Below are 27,566 nucleotides of genomic sequence, written 5' to 3' on the forward strand. Positions count from 1 at the left end.
GCACATAGACCCCAATATTCTCACATACACAGCACTTTACCACTTTATGCGCTGGGCCCTTGGTAACCTGAATTTACCACATGAAAGAAGTCTTTACCTGAAATGTCACAGTAGATGGTCTGCTGGTAGAGCTTGGCTTCCCGGGGATTAAAGTACACAATGATTTCAGCTGATGAATTGGGCCAGACATCGCCTTCCTAAAAACATGAAAGAATCATTAAAAAACAATATGATGAAGGGAAGACACTGCTTTTAAATGCTGTTATTATAACTCTAGGAAATTTGAAGGAAATATTTTGACAAAAAATAAAAGAAAGCACAACTTTACCCAATAGATAGGAAATTTCTATTACTTGTCAAGAGGTGATACAAGCTGGAAAAAAGCTTCAAAGATCATTTCAGTGAGTAAATGGATTTATAATTACTTACTAAAGGAAGCTAGAGTACTTAGGGCATTTTCTAAAGTTTGTAGATTCAACTAACATTCATTGTACGCCAATGCGTGTACAGCATTGGGCTTCAGAGATTAAGAAAGGCAAGGTCTAAGATTGCATGGAGCTCATCTCTTAGAGGGATGATAAAAATGTACACAAATATCTTAAAATATATGTGATAACTGCTATCTGTGCTTTAGCTACATAAGATCCAGATACTGCTTTTCACACGCAAAGAAGTGATCTAATTCACTTGACGGAGAAGCCACGTTCTGAGCCTTTGAGTGACAGCGTAAGGAAATACTCTTATTTTGTGAAAATACCCATGGTCTGAGGCAGAATGATGTCCAATTCGAACTCTGGTTCTGATCCTGTGTGATATTATTTCTCATTTTAGCTCAAACTACTCAAAAGTTGTAATAAGAAAACTGAGGTTTGAAACTGTAATGCAACATATGACAATATCAGAATCCCCTTGAGATACCCTTTTGAAAAACATTTTCTACTAACCATGTAACCTCTCAGGGCTGTAAAAGGACATGTTATATCACCTGCCTCAAAGGGTTTCCATGATGAGGGATCATGAGGTCAAATGCTTTTGACCCACATTTAGTACACAGTAAGAGCTCAGCAAATAATGGCTTGCTATGATTGATGTTATTCTTTTGCCACTTGGAATGACTAAGATGAAAATATCAGAAAAATTAGGGAAGAAAATGTGTTTTTTTCTAAGGTTTTTGTAAATAAGGCCGAGTATCAGTGATAAGCACATCCAAAAATGTATAAACACTCCTACCAACTAAATAAAAAACTAAGGAAGGTGACGATAAATAATCAGGATCCAGTTTCAGATGATCCATCATGCATGTTCTATTTCCATTCTGACTTGACATGAACACAGTGCTGGAATAAAGAATTAAGCAGACACGAAAGGGGTTTAAAATGCAGATATCAAACAAGAGGGCAAGGAAGAGAAAAGTAGAGTCAATTTGGGTTTGCTTATGAAGGTAACTGTCTGGTGAGCGTGCTTCTCAGGTTGTATGCCCCTGCTTCAGGAGAATAAAGGGCACGGAGACTCCAAGAAGGAGCAGTGAGGGCTGTGGGGGTCATGTGGGTCCTGGGAGCTCTCACATCCCTTCAGCCCACCAGGATGAAGGCCCTGTGAGGGTGGGTGCTAGCCTATCTCCAGCACCTAAACCAGAGGTGGCTCAGAGTAAGTGTTCAATATATTTATTGAATTGGTTGTATCCATTCAGTTTGCACAATGTGTAGTTATTGGCAGTTGCCTATTCATCTTTGCAACCTATTTCTGCCACCTTCTCCTCAACTGGAACCCAAAAGTCATACAGTTTTAGATCTGACAGGGACTTTTGAGATCATGCAGGGAATAGGGAAGTCCTAAGCACTTTCACTTATTTGGGCATCTCACTGTTGCCCTTTTCCAAACTTGTATCTGGTATCTGCTCTCTTCTGATAAATAGTGAATACCTCGCCCGTTTTGATTTGTGGGGATTCTGGTGATATGGAGCGCTGTGTACGTTTGTGGCTAGAACGAGCAGAGAGGCCAAGCAGAAAAGGTGGTTCATCCATTCAGTGGTATATCAGTGGGTAGTCCATCTTAGAATGGTTGAAGACCTGGGCTTACTCCTAACCCACAAGACAAATGTATTCCCCTGGAGGGATCAGGCTCTGCTTTGTTTGGAAGTGTAGAATGGATACAGCTAACCTGTTCCCATTCAAACTGCTTGACCACAGAGGCCATCGTGGATCCCTAGAAAATCTCTACTGGAAAAGCCTCACCAAAATGGTAGGAAATGCCCCAAAAGGGATATGCTGGAAGACAGATAAGCTCAGTACCTGTGGATAAATTCAAGTGTTATGGTTCCCACTGCTGGGCATACACACTGAGGAAACCAGAATTGAAAGAGACATATGTACCCCAATGTTCATCGCAGCACTGTTTATAATAGCCAGGACATGGAAGCAACCTAGATGTCCATCAGCAGATGAATGGATAAGAAAGCTGTGGTACATATACACAATGGAGTATTACTCAGCCATTAAAAAGAATACATTTGAATCAGTTCTAATGAGGTGGATCAAACTGGAGCCTATTATACAGAGTGAAGTAAGCCAAAAAGAAAAACACCAATACAGTATAGTAACGCATATATATGGAATTTAGAAAGATGGTAACAATAACCCTGTATACGAGACAGCAAAAGAGACACTGATGTATAGAACAGTCTTATGGACTCTGTGGGAGAGGGAGAGGGTGGGATAATTTGGGAGAATGGCATTGAAATAAGTATAATATCATATATGAAACGAGTCGCCAGTCCAGGTTCCATGCACAATACTGGATGCTTGGGGCTGGTGCACTGGGGTGACCCAGAGGGACGGTATGGGGAGGGAGGAGGGTTCAGGATGAGGAACATATGTATACCTGTGGCAGACTCATTTTGATATATGGCAAAACCAATACAATATTGTAAAGTTAAATAAAATAAAATTTTAAAAAAATTAAAAAAAAACACTTTCAAAAACATTATTCAAGCAAGAAAATCCAGGGCCCATGTGTACACAAGAAGGGAATACACTTAAGTATTATCCCAGAGGCACTTTTGCACACCCCATCTTCAAAGAAGTCTGATTATCAGACTGTGCTTACTCACTCAGTCGTGTCTGACTCTTTGCAACCCCATGGACTATAGTCTGCCAGGCTTCTCTGCCCATGGGGATTCTCCAGGCAAGAATACTGGAGTGGGCTGCCATGCCTTCCTCCAATTGGGAAGTTGGGAAAAGGTAGGACAGACATGCTCCAGAGAGGCTATCAGAATCTCCCAGCGGAAGGAGCAGTAACATCTGGATGTGCCCCAGGAGCAGACTGTCTGATATGGATGGCTTGGAGGCTTAGAAAGCCTTCTGCACGGCAAGGGAAGACCAGTACAAGAGAGTCTGAGCCCACCGGGTGTGCAGACTGGGCAAATGCGACTGTGGGTACCTTGCTTTCTTATCCTAGGCTGCAGTGGTTTTATTGTGTCTACGACATCTGCTAGTAATTTACAGCTTTTACTGAGCCCCAGGAGATAATTCAAGGACAAATCCTATTCTAAACCCTCTCCTGGGCTTGTAGCAGCCTACGTGCATTAAGAGTGCTGAGTGTATCTGTAAAAACAGAAGTATAGTCATTCAGTTTTCTGTCACCGAGGGATGCTTCTCACAAAAGGTCATATCAAGGAGTTAGGAACATGTAGAAGGACACTTTTATTTTTTAGCTGGAATTAAAATAAAAGTTAAGGAACTTAATTTTTTTAACAGCAAAAACTCACTACAGCATTTCCTACCAAATCAGAGAGTGCAAATACCAGAAACAGGTCATCAGCCTAAGATGATCCCATTTTTACTTATGTATCTTTGATATATTTCATATTACTTTTCAGACATTTCTGAAGTTAAATACCATGCCATTTATGTCGTCTCTGAAAAAGAATTTTTCTTTCTTTATTGCTCAGTTCTAAAGTTTCTTTCTGAGAGCCAAAACATTCAGAATGTTCCCCGCTGGCTCTGACATCAGTATCGTTTCCTCCCAGGCCTGTGAAACCAGCCTCATCACCCAGAACCCCCTGCTGTTCTCCTTTGCCTTCCACAAACAACTCCTTTCCCATGGTTGTCCATTTTCCTGCTCCAAATGAGAGACTGAGAATGTAGAACATAATCTGCAGATGCCCATTATCTTGTTTGTTGAAAATAATTGGTAAAATGGCCTTCAGTTTTACTGTAATGATCTTCCTTCTTGGTCTTAATCTTTTGTTTTCCCCTCAGAACCACCACTACATTTCACTTATAAGTGACCTGCTAGAAGAAATCAACTTTGAATTTTCAAGTTTAAAGTTAATTTGCTATGTTTGTGTTTTTGGCCCCAATATTAAATATTTCTGGAAATGGAACTTCTGGGACAAGAACAACCAAGTGTCTTGACAGGGACAGTTTAGAGACGTTTTGAAAGCTATTTATGAACATAAAGCCACTGGTTCATGATAAGCAATCAATACGATCATGAGAAGGGAATCACATTAAAATGATCTCCTTAAAAAATGATATTGGCAATGATTAAATAGGACCTTTAAAAATTCTCTACAATGTCTCTATGATGACCTACAAGACCTTCTAGAACTTACACCAAAAAAAGATGTCCTTTTCATCATAGGGGACTGGAATGCAAAAGTAGGAAGTCAAGAGATACCTGGAAGTACAGGCAAATTAGACCTTGGAGTACAAAATGAAGCAGGGAAAAGACTAACAGAGTTTTGCCAAGAGAACGCGTTGGTCACAGAAAACACCCTCTTCCAACAACACAAGAGACGACACTATACATGGACATCAACAGATGGTCAATTTCAAAATCAGATTGATTATATTCTTTGCAGCTGAAGAGGGAGAAGCTCTATACAGCCAGCAAAAACAAGACTGGGAGCTGACTATGGCTCAGATCATGAGCTCCTTATTGCAAAATTCAGACTTAAATTGAGGAAAGTAGGGAAAACCATTAGACCATTCAGGTATGACCTAAATCAAATCCCTTACAGTTATACAGTGGAAGTGACAAATAGATTCAATGGATTAGATCTTGTAGACACAGTGCCTGAAGAACTATGAACCGAGGTTCATGACATTGTACAGAAGACAAGGAACAAGACTACCCCAAGAAAAAGAAATGCAAAAAGGCAAAATGGTGGTCTGAGGAGGCCTTACAAATAGCTAAGAAAAGAACAGAAGCCAAAGACAAAGGAGAAAAGGAAAGATATACCCATCTGAATGCAGAGTTCCAAAGAATGGAAAGGAAAGATAAGAAAGCCTTCATAGTGATCATTGAAAAGAAAAAGAGGAAAACAATAGAATGGGAAAGACTAGAGATCTCTTCAAGAAAATTAGAGATACCAAGGGAATATTTCATGCAAGTTCAGTTCAGTTCAGTTCACTCAGTCGAGTCCGACTCTTTGCAACCCCATGGACTGCAGCATGCCAGCCTTCCCTGTCCATCACCAACTCCCAGAGTCTGCTCGAACTCATGTTCATCGATTTGGTGCTGCCAACCATCTCATCCTCTGTCGTCCCCTTCTCCTCCTGCCTTCAATATTGCCCAGCATCCCAGTCTTTTCCAATGAGTCAGTTCTTGGCATCAGGTGGTCAAAGTATTGCAGCTTCAACATCAGTCCTTCCAGTGAATATTCGGGACTGCTTTCCTTTAGGATGGATTGGTTGAATTTCCTTGCAGTCCAAGGGACTCTCAAGAGTCTTCTCCAACACCACAATTCAAAAGCATCAATTCTTCAGTGCTCTGCTTTCGTTATGGCCCACCTCTCACATCCATACATGACTACTAGAAAAACCATAGCTTTGACTAGACAGACCTTTGTCGGCAAAGTAATGTCTCTGCTTTTCAATATGCTGTCTAGGTTAGTCATAAGCTTTTCTTCCAAGAAGCAAGTGTCTTTTAATTTCATGGCCGCAGTCACCAACTGCAGTGATTTTGGAGCCCAAGAAAATAAAGTCTGTCACTGTTTCCATTGTTTCCCCATCTATTTGCATGAAGTGATGGGACCGGATGCTATGATCTTAGTTATCTGAATGTTGAGTTTTAAGCCAGCTTTTTCACTCTCCTCTTAGATGGGTACAATAAAGGACAGAAATGGTATAGACCTAACAGAAGCAGAAGATATTAAGACGAGTGACAAGAATACACAGAAGAACTATACAAAAAAGATCTTCATGACCCAGATAACCAGAATGGTGTGGTCCCTCACCTAGAGCCAGATATCCTGGAATGTGAAGTCAAGTGGGCCTTAGGAACCATTACTATGAACAAAGCTAGTGGAGGTGGTGGAACTCCAGCTGAGCTATTTCAATTCCTAAAACATGATGCTGCACTCAAGATGCCAGCAAATTTGGAACACTCAGCAGTGGCCACAGGACTGGAAAAGGTCAGTTTTCATTCCAATCCCAAAGAAAGGCAATGCCAAAGAATGTTCAAAATACTGCACAATTGCACTCATCTCACACACTAGCAGAGTAATGCTCAAAATTCTCTAAGCTAGGCTTCAACAGTATGTGAAGTGAGAATTTCCAGATGTTCAAGCTGGATTTAGAAAGGGCAGAGAAAACAGATCATATTGCCAACATCCGTTGGATTATTGAAAAAGCAAGAGAGTTCCAGAAAAAACATCTAATTCTGCTTTATTGACTATGCCAAAGCCTTTGACTGTGTGGATCACAACAAACTGGAAAATTCTTCAAGAGATGGGAATACCAGAACACTTTACCTGCCTCCTGAGAAATCTGTATGTAGGTCAAGAAACAACAGTTAGAACCAGACATGGAACAGCAGATTGCTTCCAAATTGGGAAAGGAGTACATCAAGGCTGTATATTGTCACCCTGCTTATTTAATTTATATGCAGAGTATATCACGCAAAATCCCAGAATGGACGAAACACAAGTTGGAATCAAGATGGCCAGGAGAAATATCAATAACCTCAGATATGCAGATGACACCACCCTTATGGCAGAAAGCAAAGAGGAACTAAAGAGCTTCTTGATGAAAGTGAAAGAGGAGAGTGAAAAAGTTGGCTTAAAACTCAACATTATTAAACTAAGATCATGGCATCTGGTCCTATCACTTCATGGCAAATAGATGGGGAAACAATTGAAACCATGACAGACTTTATTTTCTTGGGCTCCAAAATCACTGCAGATAGTGACTGCAGCCATGAAATTAAAAGACACTTGGTCCTTGGAAGAAAAGGTTCGATGCAGGATACAGGAAGCTTGGGGCTGGTGCACTGGGATGACCCAGAGGGATGGTATGGGGAGAGAGGTGGGAGGGGGGTTCAGGATGGGGAACACGTGTACACCCATGGTGGATGCGTGTTGATGTATGGCAAAACCAATAAAATATTGTAAAGTAAAAAAAGAAAAAAAAGAAAAAAAGCTATAACCAACCTAGACAGCATATTGAAAAGCAGAGATATTACTCTGCCAACAAAGGTCCGTCTAGTCAAAGCTATGCTTTTTCCAGTAGTCATGTATGGATGTGAGAGCTGGACAATAAAGAAAGTTGAGTGCCAAAGAATTGATGCTTTTGAACTGTGGTGTTGGAGAAGACTCTTGAGAGTCCCTTGGAGACTCCTTGGAACAAGGAGATCAAACTAGTCAATCCTAAAGGAAATCAGTGCTGAATACTCATTGGAAGGACTGATGCTAAAGCTGCAACACTTTGGTCATATGATGCCAAGAACCGACTCATTGGAAAAGACCCTGATGCTGGGCAATACTGATGGCAGGAGGAGAAGGGGATAACAGAGGATGAGATGATTGGATGACATTACCTACTTGATGCTCAAACTCTGGGAGTTGGTGAGGGACAGGAAAGCCTGGCGTGCTGCAGTCCATGGGTTCACAAAGAGTTGGACATGACTGAGTGACTGAACTGACTTAAAAATTCTCTATTGAAAATCTTTAGATAAAAATAAAATACTTTAAAATCACCTTTTCCCCTCCTATCTATTACCCATCTCCTTCCTTCCTTCTTTCCAATGAAGAATTATTTCTTGAAAAATTTTGAAAATCAAAGCCCAAAGTACAAGAAGAATGGGCTGTAACTCACTCCAGTATTCCTCCCTGGAAAATCCCATGGACAGACGAGCCTGGTGGACTGTAGTGCATAGGGGTCACAAAGAGTTAGACATCACTGAGCAATTGAGCTTACATACATGGATACATTGTTTTATCTGGAAAGTAGTTTACAGTATGACTCTGCCTATATGTATCATAAAATAGCTGCATTTTAATTCCCAACTTACATTTAGAAGAATAATCCAAATGTTTGCCCACTCAAATGTTACACTTTCCAATCATACTCTCTAATCTGGCAAGAGATTAGACACAACGTAAGACTGAATTGTATTTAACTTCAAACCGTTCTATTTTCTATTAAGTGAGAGCTCATGTTCCCAGTACTGTGTTAAGTGCTGATGTACACTATCTAGTTCAATCTTTACAACCTTGTGAAGGAGTATTATCCCCATTTTAAACACGTGAAAACCAAGGCAAGGAGAAGTTAAGTATCTCATGCAAGGCTGCACCAACAGTTAAGTGGCAGAGCTGGGATTCTGTAGTACTTTTTTCTTTAATTTCCTGAACCCTGCTGCAATGATAACAAAACGTGAGGCCTCTGCTTTTAAAAACTGTCAGGAGAAGTTTTAAAACACCACACCCAACAATCAGGCTTAACAGAAGCCAGTGGGACCTGGTGTTCGTCCAGTGGACACAGTAGGACGTGCTGCATCCCCAAACGTTCAGGGGCTCTGGAAGGTGACTGGCAGGAGGTCCCTATGAATGACACAGTCAACGTTAGCACGGGGCAGCTCTTGAGAAGTGCCCTGGAGGATTTTCACCAAGCTGTCCCGGTTGGGTCAGGGTACAGCCGATTCAGAACAAGGTTACCGAATAATGACTTCAAGAGCAGCTATAACGTGTCATGGATTTCATAAGGTTCTACCAAAATGGAAATATTCTTTTGGTAGAATGGTTTCCGCTATCTTATCGTATTTAAGAAAAATTTAAAGAATTTCTCTTGGGAAATAAAAATATCCCATTAAAGTCAAATTTCTATTAGACAATAAGAGAAAAAACAGAAGCGCTGATTAGCAGCTATAATCCACAATGACTTTCTTAGAACCTTCCAGATCAGTGGAAGGTTCTCTTTATTGTCACCTGGGGCAAATATTAATAGAAGTGTCTCAAAGAGAAATAAGAAAAAATAGAAGCTAAAAACTAAAGGTAAACTATTCTAATTATCATTGAAAGAAAAGACTGAATTGGCACATGGCATGCAAAGAGATTTTTCTCTTTCCGTATATCTCCTGGGAGAGGAAACTGTGAATTTAGGCAAGTTTTGATTCAGACCAGAAAAGTTTTTAAGACAAGGTTTTAAGATCTGGCTATTCTGGGGAGACGTCCCTGGAGGTCCAGTGGTTAAGACTTTGCCTTCCAACACAGGGAGTGTGGAGTCCATCCCTGGTCAAGGACCTAAGATCCCACATGCCTTGTCGCCAAAAAACCAGAACATAAAACAAACAATATTGTGAGAAATTCAATAAAGACTTTAAAAAACGGTCCACCACATCTAAAAAAAAAATCTTAAAAAAAAAAAGATTTGGCCATCTCTCAGAGAATGTTTCACAGAAGATCTCTTTTGGGTCAGATACTCCAACCCATGTACAGCAAAAACTCCAGTGGGATTTTGTGGAGCTGAGGTAGTTGTGTGTGATGTTCCTACATTCCTCTGGAGAGAGCCAGACCTGCATCACTTTCAACAAAGAACGGTCTTAATTTATTTAACAAGCCATGAGGAACCTTGATGGTTCTAAGACTTCCCTAAGTCTCCCTCTACCTCCACTGGTTCTCAAATACAACAGTGAATATACCAGCACAAATGGAAAAGATTTAGCTGAGCACAAAGATCTGAGAGGATGAACAATAATAAAGGGAGTGAAGAATGGGAAAACCATGCTGATGGAAGAGCCATGACTTGTCAAGGACAGTTTGTTCTCAGCACATCCCTGTCCTCTTTTCTCCTTTCCGGTGTCCATTTCCAAGAAGTCAGCACCCACATGTTTGCAATGTGACTCACGACTAATGGTACGAGAAGTGGAAGGGGTTTGCAGTAAAAAGCTCGATCCTTCCTCTTTGCTAGCCATCTGGGCTCCCACCCAACCTAGTTCTGCTGAGCTCACATGCGATGCCAATTTGAGAAAAATAAAGTAAACTAAATTTGAGCTGTGCTTTCAAAGTCTGAATTGCTGAATCCCCTGTTTTCTGCAGGCTTAGGTGACGACAAAGCACGGTTTACTGTTTCTTACATGATAATAAAGAAATTATCAAGTTTCTCTCCCTTTAAAAGACTTAGTTAAATTAAGCTGAAGCTTCCTAGGAATACTGGATGCAGTCTGCTTTGATGGAAGACATTTGCTAAAAGAAGCAGACATGTTTTCCCTGATGTCAGTCAGTCAATCAGTCAGGGCCAGTTTGGGCAAATATCTTTAAATTCTCAGATATTTCTTTTTGAGAAAATATCTAGTGTTCAACATTCAGAAAATTGCTGCATTTTAAAAGTGTGACCTGAGCTAGCAGTACCAGAGTTCAGAAGCAAGGCTATCACACCTATGCTGTGATTTCTCAGAGGACTCCTAGATGCCCATGGAAATCCAAAGCTTAATTCTCTCTTTTTGCCCTGTAATATTCTTCTGCCTCTCAATTCTCAGAATTGTGTTTTTTGTCTTTAAATCTCTCTCACTCAGGGTACTCAAGAGACATAAGCAAAGGAAATTAGAGAATAAGACTGTCAAAATTCTGTACAGCTAGAGTCCATCTAGTAAAATAGAATATTACATTTCTGAAAGTAGTCCATTTCACTCGTTTTTCTGGAAGGCACAAAACATGCATAATAGACTCAATTTTGTGATTCTTTCCCAAAGGGGAAAGAAACCTGTGTGGATGCAGGTGGCTTGAGAAATGATCAGTATTCTATAGAACCTAGTGCCTTCCCTAGGTAAGGAATAAAGGGAAATTTTAGGTTAAGGACATTAGTATTTTGAGATGTTATCAAAAGAACTGACATGAGGAACTTGATGTAAATAGCAGTAATACACAACATGTTTTAATGACTAGAACAACAATTTTTGTTACTATTAGAATGTCAGTGATTACTATTAGAATATCAAGAAATTACAAACTAAGTTGAAAAAAATCCCTTCCATCCAGTTTTCATGTATTTGCCCAAAACTGCCTACTTCTTGTGTTTTTGCCCATACCTTTCTTCCACTAATGAACATGTCTGGGGTCTCTCAAAAGACAAACTTCCACTTCTATACTCTGTGACCACACAAGATCCAAAGATGCCCAGGCGTAACTCCCCAAGATTCTCCCAACAGACCCTATAGCAATGGTATTCAATGAGCATGATCAGAAGAAGGTGAACTGAGACAGTGGAACCAACCAGGTATCAAGCAGTGAAAAGGTTATAGAATAGAGTAAGAACCTGTAGTTCCAGAGTTTTGGATCATTCTTACAGCACTGAGTCAAACTACTTCTCACAAGATCATATAAACAAAATGTGATTTAAATTCAAACCCTCACCACCTTTTGACAATTTATGGACAGTGATTGATCTCTTAATCTTGAATCTACTTGCTTTAAATTCAAAGAGCCTCTAAAAGAGGAACAATGTTCCCATAAAACACTCAATATGCAAGGAACACAATAAGGGCTAAACTAACCTCTATTTGAGCTGATGCATTTAAAGAACCAGATATATAGACAAAGGTCTGAGAAAATAAGCATATCATTTATTACTTATTTTCAGACCCTAAAGTACCATTTTTTTTTCTTTTTGGTTTTTAAACTTACTTTTTAAGTTTACCTCATTTGAAGAAAATATCCTTCCTTAGTGGACAAAGAGGCTGAAGGACCTAACAGAAAGCAAGATAGTCTCTAAACCCCTACATCAACCTTTAATTTTATTTTTTGAGCAGGCCATCAATTAGAGACTGACTGTTAGATCAGTAGGTGGCACTGCTTGGTTTTAATCATCCCTGCTTCTATTGTGAACTCAGATCATATCAAGAAACTAATTAAAAAGAATAACATCCTAATAAAGAAAACTAATCACTGATGCATAGCTCAACTGTCAGAAATTAAATAGTGGCCATTTGGCACAACTGATCTTATACATGAGCAAGATTCAGAAGATCCTTCAGTAGAAAATTGTGATGGACAAGGCATAATAGGGTAGAAAGACATGCAGGATGACCTGGTGAGCTCTCAGTCAGCTGATTCTCCTCTTGGCCTTCCTTCTCTGTGAAGTAACAGCCTCTCCCCTCTTTGCAGGGCCTCTAAAGGTGAGCACCTGGGGGCTATCTTAGGCCTGATGCAAATTTCTTCCTGTGCTCTGTTCTTATTTTAGAATTTCCATCTGCTCTTCATCCCTTCTGTGAAGACCTCCAAAGGATACTCATAAATCTTGCCTCCAGACCTGATTCCCATCCCACAAATTAAGTACTGTATTTTCAAAATCATTTGGAAATCTAGTGTCATCTCAAATTCAACCTGTTCAGAACCAAATTAATCTTCATTAATTGATTTCCATTTGTTCATTTATTCCTTCATCCACCCATTAATTGGTACTGTGCTATGCATGGGGTATAGATAAGGATAAGGCACTTCTTGATTTTAAGGAGCTCAGAGTCTGTCAGACTAGAGAATCATAACCTACTAGCCAAAAAGGATCAACATGCTCTACCCAAATATCCTTATCTGGTATTCGAGGCAACTGATGCCACAGGAGATGAAATGGCTTGCTTAAGGTCACATTTGCTATTGGCAAAGCTAGGAGTGAAACCCAGGACTTCTGGCTTGCCAGTTCCTAATAAGTCATAATTCTCCCAGTCACTGTAGTTCAGATCTGAGAAGACATGTGATTCTTCACCATGTCTCACCCTCAATAGCCAGTCTACCAAAAAGCACTTAGGTGTCTTTCTTTTGAGCATCTCTCACATCTGCCATTTCCATTGCTTTCTGACTGTCATCAGGCTGTTTCAGGTCAACATCACCTTCACACAGCACACTTTCCACTTGCCAGCAGATGTTCAGTTTCCTGACCTTCCCTGCATTAGTGAATTTCCCCTGCCTGACCTGCACTACCCATCCCACCTCTATGCATCCTCCTCCAATTTGATCCACAAGTGGACGCTAAGATAATCTTTCTGAAACACACTGAACACTCCCTGTGCCTGATCCAAAACTGAACTGAGTCTCAGAAACCCTCAGTATCAGTTATCAAACTAGGATCCACAGAACACTGACTCCAGTATATATTTTGTGGGAAAAGGGGTCTCTGGTCATGGGGAAATACTGTTTGCACTTTGCCCTTTGAGAGTCACAGTCTCTTGAATCAGTATTTCCCAAAATTATTTGACTGCAAAATTCCCTTTTTGCAGGGAACATACACTACCACCTGTCAGATCCAGTGTTTACAGAAACCCAGTGTAGGAGACAGTCAGCCATAGCATAACAGGTTGCCAGGGCAGCCCAGACATGCCAACTCTCCTTCTCAATCTCAGTTCTTATATTCTCCATGACCACCGGGTCCAGACAAACTTATCATTTCATTGCTATTTAATAGGCTATGAACCTAACACTTTCTCTTTTCTTTGTTTTCATAACTTTACCAATTGGAAACATTCTTCTTCCTTTCTTAAATCTTACCCTTCCTCCAATATTCAGGTCAGATCTAATCTCTACTATAAATCTTTTACCAGCTCCCTCATAGAATTCATTTACCTGTATCATAAAACCAAAATCTCAACGGTGGAAAATACTCATAGTTCACATCTGAGTCAAGAAGCTACTGTTACTAAATTTTCCCATCAAATAACTTCAAAAGTAATTTACAAGGTAAGATTGCATTACACTCACAAGAACTGTATTTCTATAAAACTATCAGGGTCTCTAAGTAGGAAAAAAGGAAATTTAATATCAATAAATAATTCACTATAACAGATACTGAGTTCTGCTCTTTCTACCAGAAAAACACTAAGGAAGACATTAGGAAAAATTCATGACTTCATTTTTCAATTTGCAAAAATTATCAAGAATCAGCTAATAAATACTATCATGAGAAGAAAGCCTGAATACTTTACAGAAAAGATAAAATCATTACAGATGCTATAAGCATCACTTATATACTAAGCAAATATTATCCCCTTCCTGGAGATTCTTTTCATACAACATAAACAAAATTAGTCTCATTTATTTAAAAGATATCATATCTGTGTATCACTATCTTATAAAGTGGTTTTCTTCCTAATGGTAAAAATATGCCTTGTGCCCAATTCAGTTCCTATTTTAGAATTCAAAAATAATATTAAATGCCACATATTAACACATTTAACATCTGCAATGAGAAGCTTTGGGTTTTGTGCATGAAGAAAAGAAAATCTGAGGTTAAGCCTAGTCTTTTTACTTCTGAATTTAATATGTACAAGCCTTAGCTGTGGGCCTCCCACCTCCTTTTGACTACCAATCTTTGCCATCCCAGAGTCACCCAACCCCAGAAGGCTATGAGAAAAGGACAGCAGTCATCAGCCTGGATTCTCTGTACCAGCTGGGAAAAATCTTGGACTGCCCACACTCTGGGCCTTGCCAGCCATGTCTAAGATTGCCCTGACTGATTGCTCCTCCCTGCCTCTGTCCCACTCAGCAACTTACTTGCCTGGGATTTGTAATGCCTTCTTGAGCTTCTCACATCTTTGGGTATGGCTTACTTTTACAGGTACATGTCCTGTCCTTCCAAGACTATATTTTCACCTTGACTTAACCTCTTTCTGGTCTAACTCATTATATCTGAAGATCCCTTGGCTCAGTTGAACCCTAGATTGTCTTCTGACATGAGAGAAGATTCAGCCTCAATCCACATCTCCAACCTTATTTTCCTACACGAACCCTTTACTTCAAGCAAAACTGAACCATTAATGGAGCTCTAAACGAACCACTCCTTGAATGAAACCCCAATTTTGTTTTCCAAAAGTTCCATTCTGCAAGATCCAACTCAAGGCTCTGCTCTCAAAAAGCCTACTCTAACTTTGTAGCCTATGATAATCACCTCAGCCTCTGAATTAGTGTCCTGACAATCTTTACCAGTGATTCACATAGCCAATTCTACTAAATATTAGTTCCAAAGGGTATCTCCAAGGGGAAGGCTTCCTCTTAGAGATTTATGATGCTCATTATCATATGAAAGACTTTTAGCCATCTAACAGCAAAATAAACCTTTCAAACAATATGGAACCCAGTGTATCTCAAACTTACTTAGCCATGGAATACCTTTTCTATGTTATATCTTGTAATCATAATTTCGAGGTACAGATAAAAGGAAAACTGCTGTATATAAGTCAGTGGCATTTCTCACAAATGACTTTTTATTCTAATGTGTCCTTGTGCCCAACAGGTCTGAATGGTAACAATCCAGCAGCTCTAACTAGTTGTGGGCTTTCTTAACTCCTATTATTGTCTTTACCCTCACATCAGTCTATGCTTGCTAAGTTTAAAATAACACACAGTGCCCAGCACATACAGAAGATGCTGGCTATTCATTTTGAGGCAGTGGGGCAGAGCGGTCAGCAGTTTGATCTGTGATATAGGCACATAAAAGTAAAAAACATATGAACAGACATAAAGGGAGGAATTTACAATAATGTAATAATAGTAGTGGACTTCAACATCTCACTTACATCAATGGACCAATCACCAGACAGAAAATCAATAAAGAAATTATGACCTTAAATGACATATCAGACCAGCTGTACTTCATAAATATCTACAGGACGTTCCATTCAAAAGCAGCACAATATACATTCTTTTCAAGTACACATGCAACATTCTCCAGAACAGATCACATGCCAAGTCACAAAACAAGTCTAAACACATTTAAGAGATGGAAATTATATCAAGCATCATGTCCAACTGCAACAGTATGAAAGCAGAAATCAATTACAGGAAGAAAAATGGGTAAAACACAAACACATGGAGACTAAACAACATGCTACTAAAATTCAATGGGTCATGGCAGAAATCAAAAAAGAAAGCATCAAAATACGTCAAAATAAATGACAATAAAAACACAGCTTTCCAAAATCCATGGGATATAGCAAAAGCAGTTCTAAGACAGATATTCATAGCAATATAGTTGTACCTCAAGAAACAAGAAAAATTTCAAATAAACAATATAACTTATTATCTAAATGAATTAGAAAAAGAAGACCAAACAAAGCCTACAATCAGTAGAAGGAAGGAAAGAATAAATATAAGAGAGGAACTAAATAAAACGGAGAACAACAACAACAAAAATCAGTGACACCAAGATAAATAAAACTGATAAGCCTTTAGCCAGGGTCATTAAGAGAAAAAGAGGGAGAATGCAAATAAAACAAGAATGAAAGAGGAGAAATTACAACTGATATCACAGAAATACAAACAATTGTAAGAGAATACTATGATGGTCATATGCTAACATATTAGACAACCTAGAAGAAATGGGTAAATTCCCAGAAACATACCATCTTCCAAGATTGAATCAGGAAAAGAATAATCTGAAAGATCGATTACTAGTATCAAAATTGAATTAGTAATCAAAAAATTTTTAAGAGAAAAAAAGTCCCAGACTGCATGGCTTCACGGGGAATTCTATCAAACATATAAAGAAGAGTCTATCAAACTACTTATCAATCTCAAACTAACCCAAAAAATTAAACAGGAGGGAACACTCCCAACCTCATCTTATGAGCCCATTACCCTGATACCAAAGCCAGAGAAAGATACTGCCAAAAAAAAAAAAAAAAAACAGGAGACCATTACAGGCCAATATCTATGAAGGATACACATACAAAAATCAACAACAAAATATTAGCAAGCCAAATTTAACAATATATAAAAAGGATCATACATCATGATCAAGTGGGATTGTTCCAGGGATGAAGGGATGGTTCAATATAAACAAATAAATCACTGTGACATGCCACATTAACAAAACAAAGGTTAAAACCCCACACGATCACTTCTCAAATGATTCAGAAAAAGCATTCAACAAAATTCAATTGTCATTCATGACAAAAACTCTGAACAAAGTTGGTATAGAGGGAACATATCTCAACATAATAAAGCCCATTTATAATAAATACACAGCTAATATAATACTCAGTGGTAAAAAGCTAAAAGCTGTTTCTCTAAAATCAGGAATAAGACAAGGATGCCCACGCTTGACAATTCTATTTAACATAGTATTAGAAGTTCCAGCCTCAGAAATCAGATAAGTAAAGAAACAAAAAGAATCTAAACTGGAAGAAATGAAACTGTCAGTATTTGCAAATGACATGATACTATATAAAAAGAATCCTAAAATCTCTTCCATAAAACTACTAGAACTAATAAATGAATTTGGTAACATTATAGAATATAAGATTAATATATAGAAATCTGTAGCTTTTCTATGCACTAATAATGAACAATTTAAAAAGAAATCAAGAAAACAATTCCATTTACAATTGCACTAAAAAGATTAAAATACCTAGGAATAAACTTAATGAAGGAATTGAAAGACGTATACTCTGAAAACTAAAGACACAGATAAAGAAACAGAAAATGGTTTCTGGTCTTACGTTGAGATCTTTAATCCATTTTGAGTTTATTTTTATGTATGGTGTTAGAAAGTGTTCTAGTTTCACTCTTTTACAAGTGGTACACTGTTGATGGGAATGCAAACTAGTACAGCCACTATGGAGAACAGTGTGGAGATTCCTTAAAAAACTGGAAATAGAACTGCCTTATGATCCAGCAATCCCACTGCTGGGCATACACACTGAGGAAACCAGAAGGGAAAGAGACACATGTACCCCAATGTTCATCGCAGCACTGTTTATAATATCCAGGACATGGAAGCAACCTAGATGCCCATCAGCAGATGAATGGATAAGAAAGCTGTGGTACATATACACAATGGAGTATTACTCAGCCATTAAAAAGAATACATTTGAATCAATTCTAATGAGATGGATGAAACAGGAACCTATTATACAGAGTGAAGTAAGCCAGAAAAAAAAAACACCAATACAGTATACTAACGCATATATATGGAATTTAGAAAGATGGTAACAATAACCCTGTGTATGAGACAGCAAAAGAGACACTGGTGTATAGATCAGTCTTATGGACTCTGTGGGAGAGGGAGAGGGTGGGGAGATTTGGGAGAATGGCATTGAAACATGTATAATATCATGTATGAAACGAGTCGCCAGTCCAGGTTCGATGCATGATACTGGATGCTTGGAGCTGGTGCACTGGGACGACCCAGAGGGAGGGTATGGGAAGGGAGGAGGGAAGAGGGTTCAGGATGGGGAACACAGGTATACCTGTGGCGGATTCATTTCGATATTTGGCAAAACTAATACAATATTGTAAAGTTTAAAAATAAAATAAAAAAAAACAGAATAAAAAAAAAAAGAAATAGAAAATGATACAAATAAGTAGAAAAGTATCCTGTATTCATGGACTAGAAGAAATAACATTGTTAAAAAGGCCACATTATCCAAAACAATCTACAGACTTAATATAATCCCTATTAAAATACCCATGACATTTCTCAAAGAACTAGAAAAGTAAACCTAAAACTTACTTGGGACCACAAAAGACCCCAAATAACCAAAGCGATCTCAAGAAAAAGGAACAAAGCTCAAAGTATCACACTCCCTGACTTCAGACCATACTAAAAAGCTAAACAAAAGAGTGTGGTACCAGCACATAGATCAATAAAACTGAATAGAAAGCAGACATATAGATCAATGAAACAGAATAGAGAGCCCAGATAAAAACCCACACACCTACAGTCAATTAATCTATGGCAATCTAATTCCACCAACAGACAAACAGATAAAGAAGATGTGGTGTGTGGCGTGTAATACAGTTCAGTTCAGTCCCACAGTAGTGTCTGACTCTTTGCGACCCCACAGACTGCAGCACGCCAGGCTTCCCTATCCATCACCAACACCGGAGTTTACTCAAACTCATGTCCACCGAGTCGGTGATGCCATCCAACCATCTCATCCTGTCGTCCCCTTCTCCTCCTGCCTTCAGTCTTTCCCAGCATCAGGGTCTTTTCCAATGAGTCAGTTCTTTGCATCAGGTGACCAAAGTATTGGAGCTTCAGCTTCAATCCTTCCAATGAATATTCAGGACTGATTTCCTTTAGGATGGACTGATTTGCTCTCCTTGCAGTCCAAGGGACTCTCAAGAGTCTTCTCCAACACCACAGTTCAAAAACATCAATTTTCAGCACTTAGTTTTCTTTATGGTACAGCTCTCACACCCATACACGACTACTGAAAAAACCATAGCTTTGACTAGACAAACCTTTGTAGGCAAAGTAATATCTCTGCTTTTTAATATGCTGTCTAGGTTGGTCATAGCTTTTCTTCCAAGGAGCAAGTATCTTTTAATTTCCTGGCTGCAGTCACCATCTGCAGTGATTTTGGAGCCCAAGAAAATAAAGTCTGTCATGGTTTTCATTGTTTCCCCATCTATTTGCCATGAAGTGATGGGACTGGATGCAATGATCTTAGTTTTTTGAATGTTGAGTTTTAAGCCAGCTTTTTCACTCTCCTCTCTCACTTTCATCAAGAGGCTCTTTAGCTCCTCTTTGTTTTCTGCTGTAAGGGTGGTGTCACCTGCGTATCTGAGGTTATTGATATTTCTCGTGGTAATATTGATTCCAGCTTGTGTTTCATCCAGTCTGGCATTTCGCATGATGTACTCTGCATATAAGTTAAATAAGCAGGGTGACAATACACAGGCTTGATGCACTCCTTTCCCAATTTGGAACCAGACTGTTACTCCACATCTGGTTCTAACTGTTGCTTCTTGACTTACATACAGATTTCTCAGGAGACAGGTCAGGTGGTCTGGTATTCCCATCTCTTTCAGAATTTTCCAGTTTATTGTGATGCACAGAGTCAAAGGCTTTAGCATAGCCAATGAAGCAGAAGTAGATGTTTTTCTGGAATTCTCTTGCTTTTTCTGTGATCCAACAGTTGTTGGCAATCTGATCTCTGGTTCCTCTACCTTTTCTAAATCCAGCTTGAACATCTGGAAGTTCACGGTTCACATACTGTTGAAGCCTAGCTTGGAGAATTTTCAGCATTACTTTGCTAGCGTGTGAGATGAATGCAATTGTGCAGTAGTTTGAACATTCTTCAGAGAAGGCGATGGCACCCACTCCAGTACTCTTGCCTGGAAAATCCCATGGACGGAGGAGCCTGGTAGGCTGTAGTTAATGGGGTCGCTAAGAGTCGGACACAACTGAAGTGACTTAGCAGCAGCAGTTGAACATTCTTTGGCATTGGCTCAAACAGTAAAGCATCTGCCTGCAATGCGGGAGACCCAGGAAATGCGGATTTCCTGGGTCAGGAAGATCCCCTGGAGAAGGAAATGGCAATCCACTCCAGCACTCTTGCCTGGAAAATCCCATGGATGGAGGAGACTGATAGGCTACAGTCCATGAGGTCGCAAAGAGTCAGACACGACTGAGTGACTTCACTTTCACTTTCTCTGGAATTGGAATGAAAACTGACCTTTTCCAGTCCCGTGGCCACTGCTGAGTCTTCCAAATTTGCTGGCATGTTGAGTGCAGCACTTTCACAGCATCATCTTTCAGGATATGAAATAGCTCAACTGGAATTCCACAACTTCCACTAGCTTTGTTCGTAGTGACGCTTTCTAAGGCCCACTTGACTTCACATTCCAGGATGTCTGGCTCCAGGTGAGTGATCACACCATCGTGATTATCTTTTTTGTACAGTTCTTCTGTGTATTCCTGCCACCTCTTCTTAATATCTTCTGCTTCTCTTAGGTCCACACCATTTCTGTCCTTTATTGTGCCCATCTTTGCATGAAATGTTCCCTTGGTATCTGTAATTTTCTTGAAGAGATCTCTAGTGTTTCCCATTCTGTTTTCCTCAGCCATAAAAAGGAATGAAATTCTGCCATTTGCAACAAGTAGATAGACCAAGAAAGTATTATGATTAGTGAAATAAGTCAGATGGGGATGACAAATACTATGTTATCACTTACATGTGGAACCTGAAAAATAAAACAAATATATACAGCAACATAGAAACAGACTCACAGGTATAGAAAACAAATTAGTGGATACCAGTAGGAAGAGGGAGTGGAGAGGCGCAAGATAGGGGTATGGAATTAAGAGATACAAACTACTGTGTATAAAAAAGATAAGGAACAAGGATATATTGCACAGCACAGGGAATTATAGTCATTATTTATAATAACTTTAAATGGAGTACCATCTATAGAAATATCAATTCACTACATTGCATACCTTAAAAAAAAAGAGAATTTAGTCTGTGGAATCAGACAGATTCTGTTCTAACTCTAGCTCAGGTCTCAGTAGTTAGACAGTGAGGTCAAGGACAATGTGTTTTGTTCATCAATGCCCAGTACGCAGTGCCTCATACAGAACATGCAGTCAATAAGTATTTATTGAGTGAATTAAGGACAAAACAGTTTTCCACTCAAATGATTTTGCCCACCAGAGGACATCTGACATCTGGATGGAGATTTGGTTCTTGCAACTAGCATCCAATGGGTAAAAGTCAGAGCTGCTATTAAAATATCCTGCAGTATACAGGACAAAGAATTATCCAGCCCCAAATGTCAATAGTGAAGACGTTGAGAAACCCTGCTATAGAGTGAGGCCAATCAGGGATAAATTTCTAACTACTAACACTAATTGCTTGACCTTGAGTAAGTTATCCAATTTCTCTAACTCTTAATTTTCTCATCTATAGAATGGGAGACTAATTATAGCTGATAATAATATATATATATATATATATATATAAATGAGATAAAGTAGGTATCATGTATGAAGTGCTTATCAGCAACTGGGGCATAGAGTGTGACCTCTATAAATGTCACCTCTGAGTGTTCTAACCATTAACCACTGGCACATAATGACAATGAGGTCCCTCAGATGGAATCTTTACGCTCTTGGATCACACCGTTATCAATCTCAGAGTGAGTACTCACATCACATTAAGCCCTCTTCCCCACTACATTTATTGCAAGGTTTATTGTATTTATTTGCTTACCAGAGGCTCAATAGTGAAAATGGTATTCAAGAAGAGCATGCTGTCTGCCTGAACCAGCTTTCTCTGATTCTCAAAAGTTCGGGAGAGAATGGAAAGACGTTGTCGGAGAGAAGAATCAATAATGCACTCCTCAAGAAACTCATCAGTCTCACTCTTTTCCTTTTTGCTAAGATCATCACAGACCCTAAAAAAAAAAAGAAGAAGAAACATGAGATTTATGAGGTACTTCCATGAAGTAAAGGGCTCCCCTCCAGCCCATCCTCTTGTGAATAGTCTCACCCATGACCTTGGGGTGTCCTTCCTTGCCTGAGACTGTAATATACCAGTTGAGAGACCTTATACCTTATCCTCTCAAGAACTTCAGTTTGTTTCCTTCAAGAAGTACCCCAGGCTTCCTATCCTACTCAATGCTCATATGCTTACTCCTGAGCCCTTACAGATATTTGCACAAATATTTTCCTCTAGGTAATTGTGTTTTCCAGGATGCTTTTTCAATATTTAACATCTACCCTGCCTCTCATACTTCAAGGGAAATTTTTTGTTTCTTCTAAACTTGCTTAGCTTGAAATCTTTCCTAGCCATTATTACCTACAGAATCTGGAGCCAGCAAAGACTAGGTTTTGATACTAATTCCACTCTCTATTTATTCACTCTGTGACTTCAGGAGTTACTTAAACCCTCTAAGCCTCAGTGCCATCATCAACAAAATGGAAAGAATAGGAGATCCTCCATCATAAAAATATGTTGAGAATTAAATATGATCAGGGACATGGGGTAATTCTTGGAACAAAGCAGTTGCTCAAGAAATGCCAGTTTTCTCCCTATATGAACCCCAGGCAGTTGCCAAGCTATCAAGTTATAAAATACTCAGACTTTAAGTGGAGACACATCCTTTCTCTTTCTCTCTCTCTCTAGATCTTCACATCCCTTGTGATAAGTCAGAAAAGCAGCCTTCACGACCGTCTATTCATTACTGAAGGTATGCTCACATAACTCCTTGTGTCTGTGACTTCATCTGAAGGCTGAATTTCAAGCCCTGCCAGGATACATGACCATTTTCCCATCATTTTTCTGGTATTACCAGTGGTGAGAGACATTATTTAGTAATGTGAATACTGAGTGAGAAGCTAGGGTGACTTAAATCCAGTCCCAGCCCCAATTATTTTGTAACTGACTTCATGCAAACCATATGCTCAGCAATGTCAAATAACTCTTTCTAAAATAACTTCAGTGTTCAGGGTCCTTTGGTCACACAGCATAAAGAAGTCGAAGAAGTGGGTTCAGTGTGTTCTGGTCCCAGTGAAGAAAGCATCGTGTGCTCCCTTTTTCTTGCTTGATGGGACACAAGGTAACCAAAGCAGCCATCGTGCTATACTGCTGGGCAGGTCAAGGCAAATTAAAGGCAGCTCAGTCCACAGGAAGAGAGGAAATCATGTATTCCTCCAGGTGGAATTTATTAATACATATCTATGAGTTCGTCAAGGCTGTATATTGTCACCCTGTTTATTTAACTTATATGCAGAGTACATCATGAGGAACACTGGACTAGAAGAAACACAAGCTGGAATCAAGATTGCTGGGAGAAATATCAATAACCTCAGATATGCAGATGACACCACCCTATGGCAGAAAGTGAAGAGGAACTCAAAAGCCTCTTGATGAAAGTGAAAGTGGAGAGTGAAAAAGTTGGCTTAAAGCTCAACATTCAGAAAACGAAGATCATGGCATCCGGTCCCACCACTTCATGGGAAATAGATGGGGAAACAGTGGAAACAGTGTCAGACTTTATTTTTCTGGGCTCCAAAATCACTGCAGATGGTGACTGCAGCCATGAAATTAAAAGACGCTTACTCCTTGGAAGGAAAGTTATGGCCAACCTAGACAGCATATTAAAAAGCAGAGATATTACTTTGCCAACAAAGGTTCATCTAGTCAAGGCTATGGTTTTTCCTGTGGTCATGTATGGATGTGAGAGTTGGACTGTGAAGAAGGCTGAGCGCCAAAGAATTGATGCTTTTGAACTGTGGTATTGGAGAAGACTCTTGAGAGTCCCTTGGACTGCAAGGAGATCCAACCAGTCCATCCTAAAGGAGATCAGTCCTGGGATTTCTTTGGAAGGAATGATGCTGAAGCTGAAACTCCAGTACTTTGGCCACCTCATGCGAAGAGTTGACTCATTGGAAAAGACTCTGATGCTGGGAGGGATTAGGGGCAGGAGGAGAAGGGGACGACAGAGGATGAGATGGCTGGATGGCATCACTGACTCGATGGACGTGAGTCTGAGTGAACTCTGGGAGTTGGTGATGGACAGGGAGGCCTGGCGTGCTGCGATTCATGGGGTCGCAAAGAGTCGGACACGACTGAGCGACTGATCTGATCTGATCTGATCTGATTCCTTAGGAACAAATCCTAAAGAAACAATCATGAATGTAAATAAAGAGCAACAAAGAGGTTCACCAAAGTGCTTGTAATAACACAAAAAATGTGGGTAAATTTGATGTACCAGATCGAAGTATTGGTTAACAAATAATGGGACTCATATATATTACATTTATATATGAGGGTTAATGGGAGTGAGGTGTGGGGATAAAACGCCTTGTGTGGACCAAAGACGATAATGCTTTATGAATTGAGGAGGATGATGAACTCAACCCTTACACCAGAAAACAAAGGAGGACAACACAAAAATGCTGCTTTTCTCCCACACTGCTGGGACTCTTGAGTCAGTGACCACTGTATAATGAGAAGTGGCGGGGTCGGGGGGGGGTTGGTGAGGACACCAGCTGTCATCCTGTCTGCCATCTATACAGAATTACAGCCATGGCTGAATGTAAGAAGGGAATGTGTCACACCACTGTGAGCTGGGTTGACTCCAACACGGACTTCTATATACCTCAGTCTATTGTTATGCCATCTTGTCTGGCTGATACTCATTGGCTCCTGCACTCAGAGGTGTTCTGTTTTTCAGATGAAGATGCCTCTCATCACAGAATGTAACAATACACTAGCCTTCTCTTTCAGTAAAATCATGGATTTAACCCATTTTGCAAATGGTCTGGTAGCCCAACATCCATCACCTTCAGGCATCAACTATGGTTCAGTCAGCGGACTATACTCAGTGGGGAGTACAGTGTGTCTCAAGTACAGTAGTGTTGAACCAGTGCTGCCCTCTCATCTTGGGTTCCTAGAGACCTGCACCTGACCCTTTGCAGCATCCCAAGAGGTGGTAATTGAATGCCAAGATTAAAAACTAAGAACCTCAGCCATCATGGCTGGCAAAAACATTCCCCTCCACACCTGGTATGGAAAGGATGGAGCCATCCAACTTCAAATGGACTGTGTGATACTGGACAGAGAGTATTAATAACTCTGTGATGCCTGTCATAAATGGAGTACTAGAGGTCCTCTTCCTGTTTACCAAGTACCACTCAAGTCTTTAGGTTCTTATATGACTAGGAAAGGGAGTGTTGTGCTAGGTCGTTTCAGTCGTGTCTGACTGTGTGACCCCATGGACTGTAGCCCTCCAGACTTCTCTGTCCATGGGATTCTCCAGGCAAGAATACTGGAGTGGGTTGTCATTTCCTTCTCCCGGGGATCCTCCTGACTCAGGATCGAACCGGAGTCTCTTATGTCTAATCTGCATTGGCAGGCGGGTTCTTTATCACTGGCGCCACCTGGAAGAGCTCCCCAACACAACTGAGATTAAATTTATCACTACCTGGGTGGTAGGCTGAAAGCCAAAATACAACTGATTTATTTAGAGAAATGTGTCATCTCCAACACTGTAATGCTTTGGAACACACCCACGCTAATCACTTTCGGGGCGGGGGGCTCCACTGAGGATTCTGTGTTCTTGTACACAGTGAATCCAGAACCAGAGCAGCTGTTATTGACAGAATGGCCATGACCTTGACGGAGAAATGGGGAGCAGAAATCCTCAAAAGCCCATGCTGTGTCTCTGGAAATAATAAACTGTGATGAGAATGAGGATGGAAGTATCTTGTAGGATATTTTATAATCCCTAAGGCCAAGATAGAGGAAGTAAGGAGGAATGAATTCAGTCTCAATTTTTGAAGGGATTAATTTTATGTAACTCCTAGAAAAATTCAGAAAAGAGAGAGAACAAAAATATCATTTTCAAAGGTTCTTATATCTGATTCCTAATGTTCAAAAAAATGGAAAAAAAAAAAAGTTCAGAACTTCTTCCTAGGGGAAATGATATCACCATTGTCAGAGTCTGGAGCCTGAGATTAGCTTGAGGTCCCCAAATCTGAATGTGTGTCCTAAGGTTCATACCAACATGTTTTGGAAGGCAGAGAGGAAGACTTCCTTTGTAGAATTAAAGTGATAAATTGCCAGAAAGGTAGAGGGCTCAGATGTGCCTTTGCTCAGGCACAGCATCAAGATGCTGGAGAACAAGAAACTATGATGGCTGGAATAGGACCTTGAAGATGTCCATAATACTAAAGGGATTAAAATTCTCGAAGTGATCATGCAGCAATTTTCAGCCCCTTAGATGAATGCCTTGGGATGAGTTTTAAGCCATGTTACAACTGGAAAGCAGTGAGAAGACTCTTGAATTCACCTAAAATCTACACTGAAGTTTTAAAATCTTAAGTCACTGGGATGCTGCAAAGGGAAACGTGAGTCTCCTAAAGTATGCCTAAGGCCCATTTAGACCACCTGTGTTGCAAGTTCAGGACAGAAGTCAAGCTTTCTCTCTACACCTTAACTACAGGGGTTACTGAAGGAAGAGGAGAAAAAAGAGCTCGCTCACCACTAGCAGTAGCAGAGAAACATAAAGAGATTATTCCAGGGATTCTTGCACTGGTCTTCCTGGGGAGCTCAAGAGAGAATTTATGCCAGAAGCTAAAGATCTCACTCCTGTTTCTTCAGTTCAGTTCAGTTGTTCAGTCGTGTCCGACTCTTTGCGACCCCATGAATCGCAGCACGCCAGGCCTCCCTGTCCATCACCAACTCCTGGAGTTCACTCAGACTCACGTCCATCGAGTCAGTGATGCCATCCAGCCATCTCATCCTCTGTCATCCCCTTCTTCTCCTGCCCCCAATCCCTCCCAGCATCAGAGTCTTTTCCAATGAGTCAATTCTTTGCATGAGGTGGCCAAAGTACTGGAGTTTCAGCTTTAGCATCATTCCTTCCAAAGAAATCCCAGGGCTGATCTCCTTCAGAATGGACTGGATTTCCTTGAAGTCCAAGGGACTCTGAAGAATCTTCTCTGACACCACAGTCAAAAGCATCAATTCTTTGGCGCTCAGCCTTCTTCACAGTCCAACTCTCACATCCATACATGACCATAGGAAAAACCATAGCCTTGACTAGATGGACCTTTCCTGTTTCT

General features: G+C 40.0%; 1 protein-coding gene across 1 annotated transcript in view; it reads right to left on the reverse strand.

Moving 5' to 3' along the window:
* Nucleotides 1-27,566, reverse strand: part of HYDIN (HYDIN, axonemal central pair apparatus protein) — a 347,261-nt gene that overhangs the window by 238,548 nt on the left and 81,147 nt on the right. Inside the window, 2 exon segments of the mRNA XM_027516055.1 lie at nt 98-197; nt 22,207-22,390. Of these exon segments, the coding sequence (XP_027371856.1) occupies nt 98-197; nt 22,207-22,390 (284 nt within the window).

Source organism: Bos indicus x Bos taurus, chromosome 18 (assembly GCF_003369695.1).
Source record: "Bos indicus x Bos taurus breed Angus x Brahman F1 hybrid chromosome 18, Bos_hybrid_MaternalHap_v2.0, whole genome shotgun sequence".
In the NCBI taxonomy this organism is placed as follows: domain Eukaryota; kingdom Metazoa; phylum Chordata; class Mammalia; order Artiodactyla; family Bovidae; genus Bos; species Bos indicus x Bos taurus.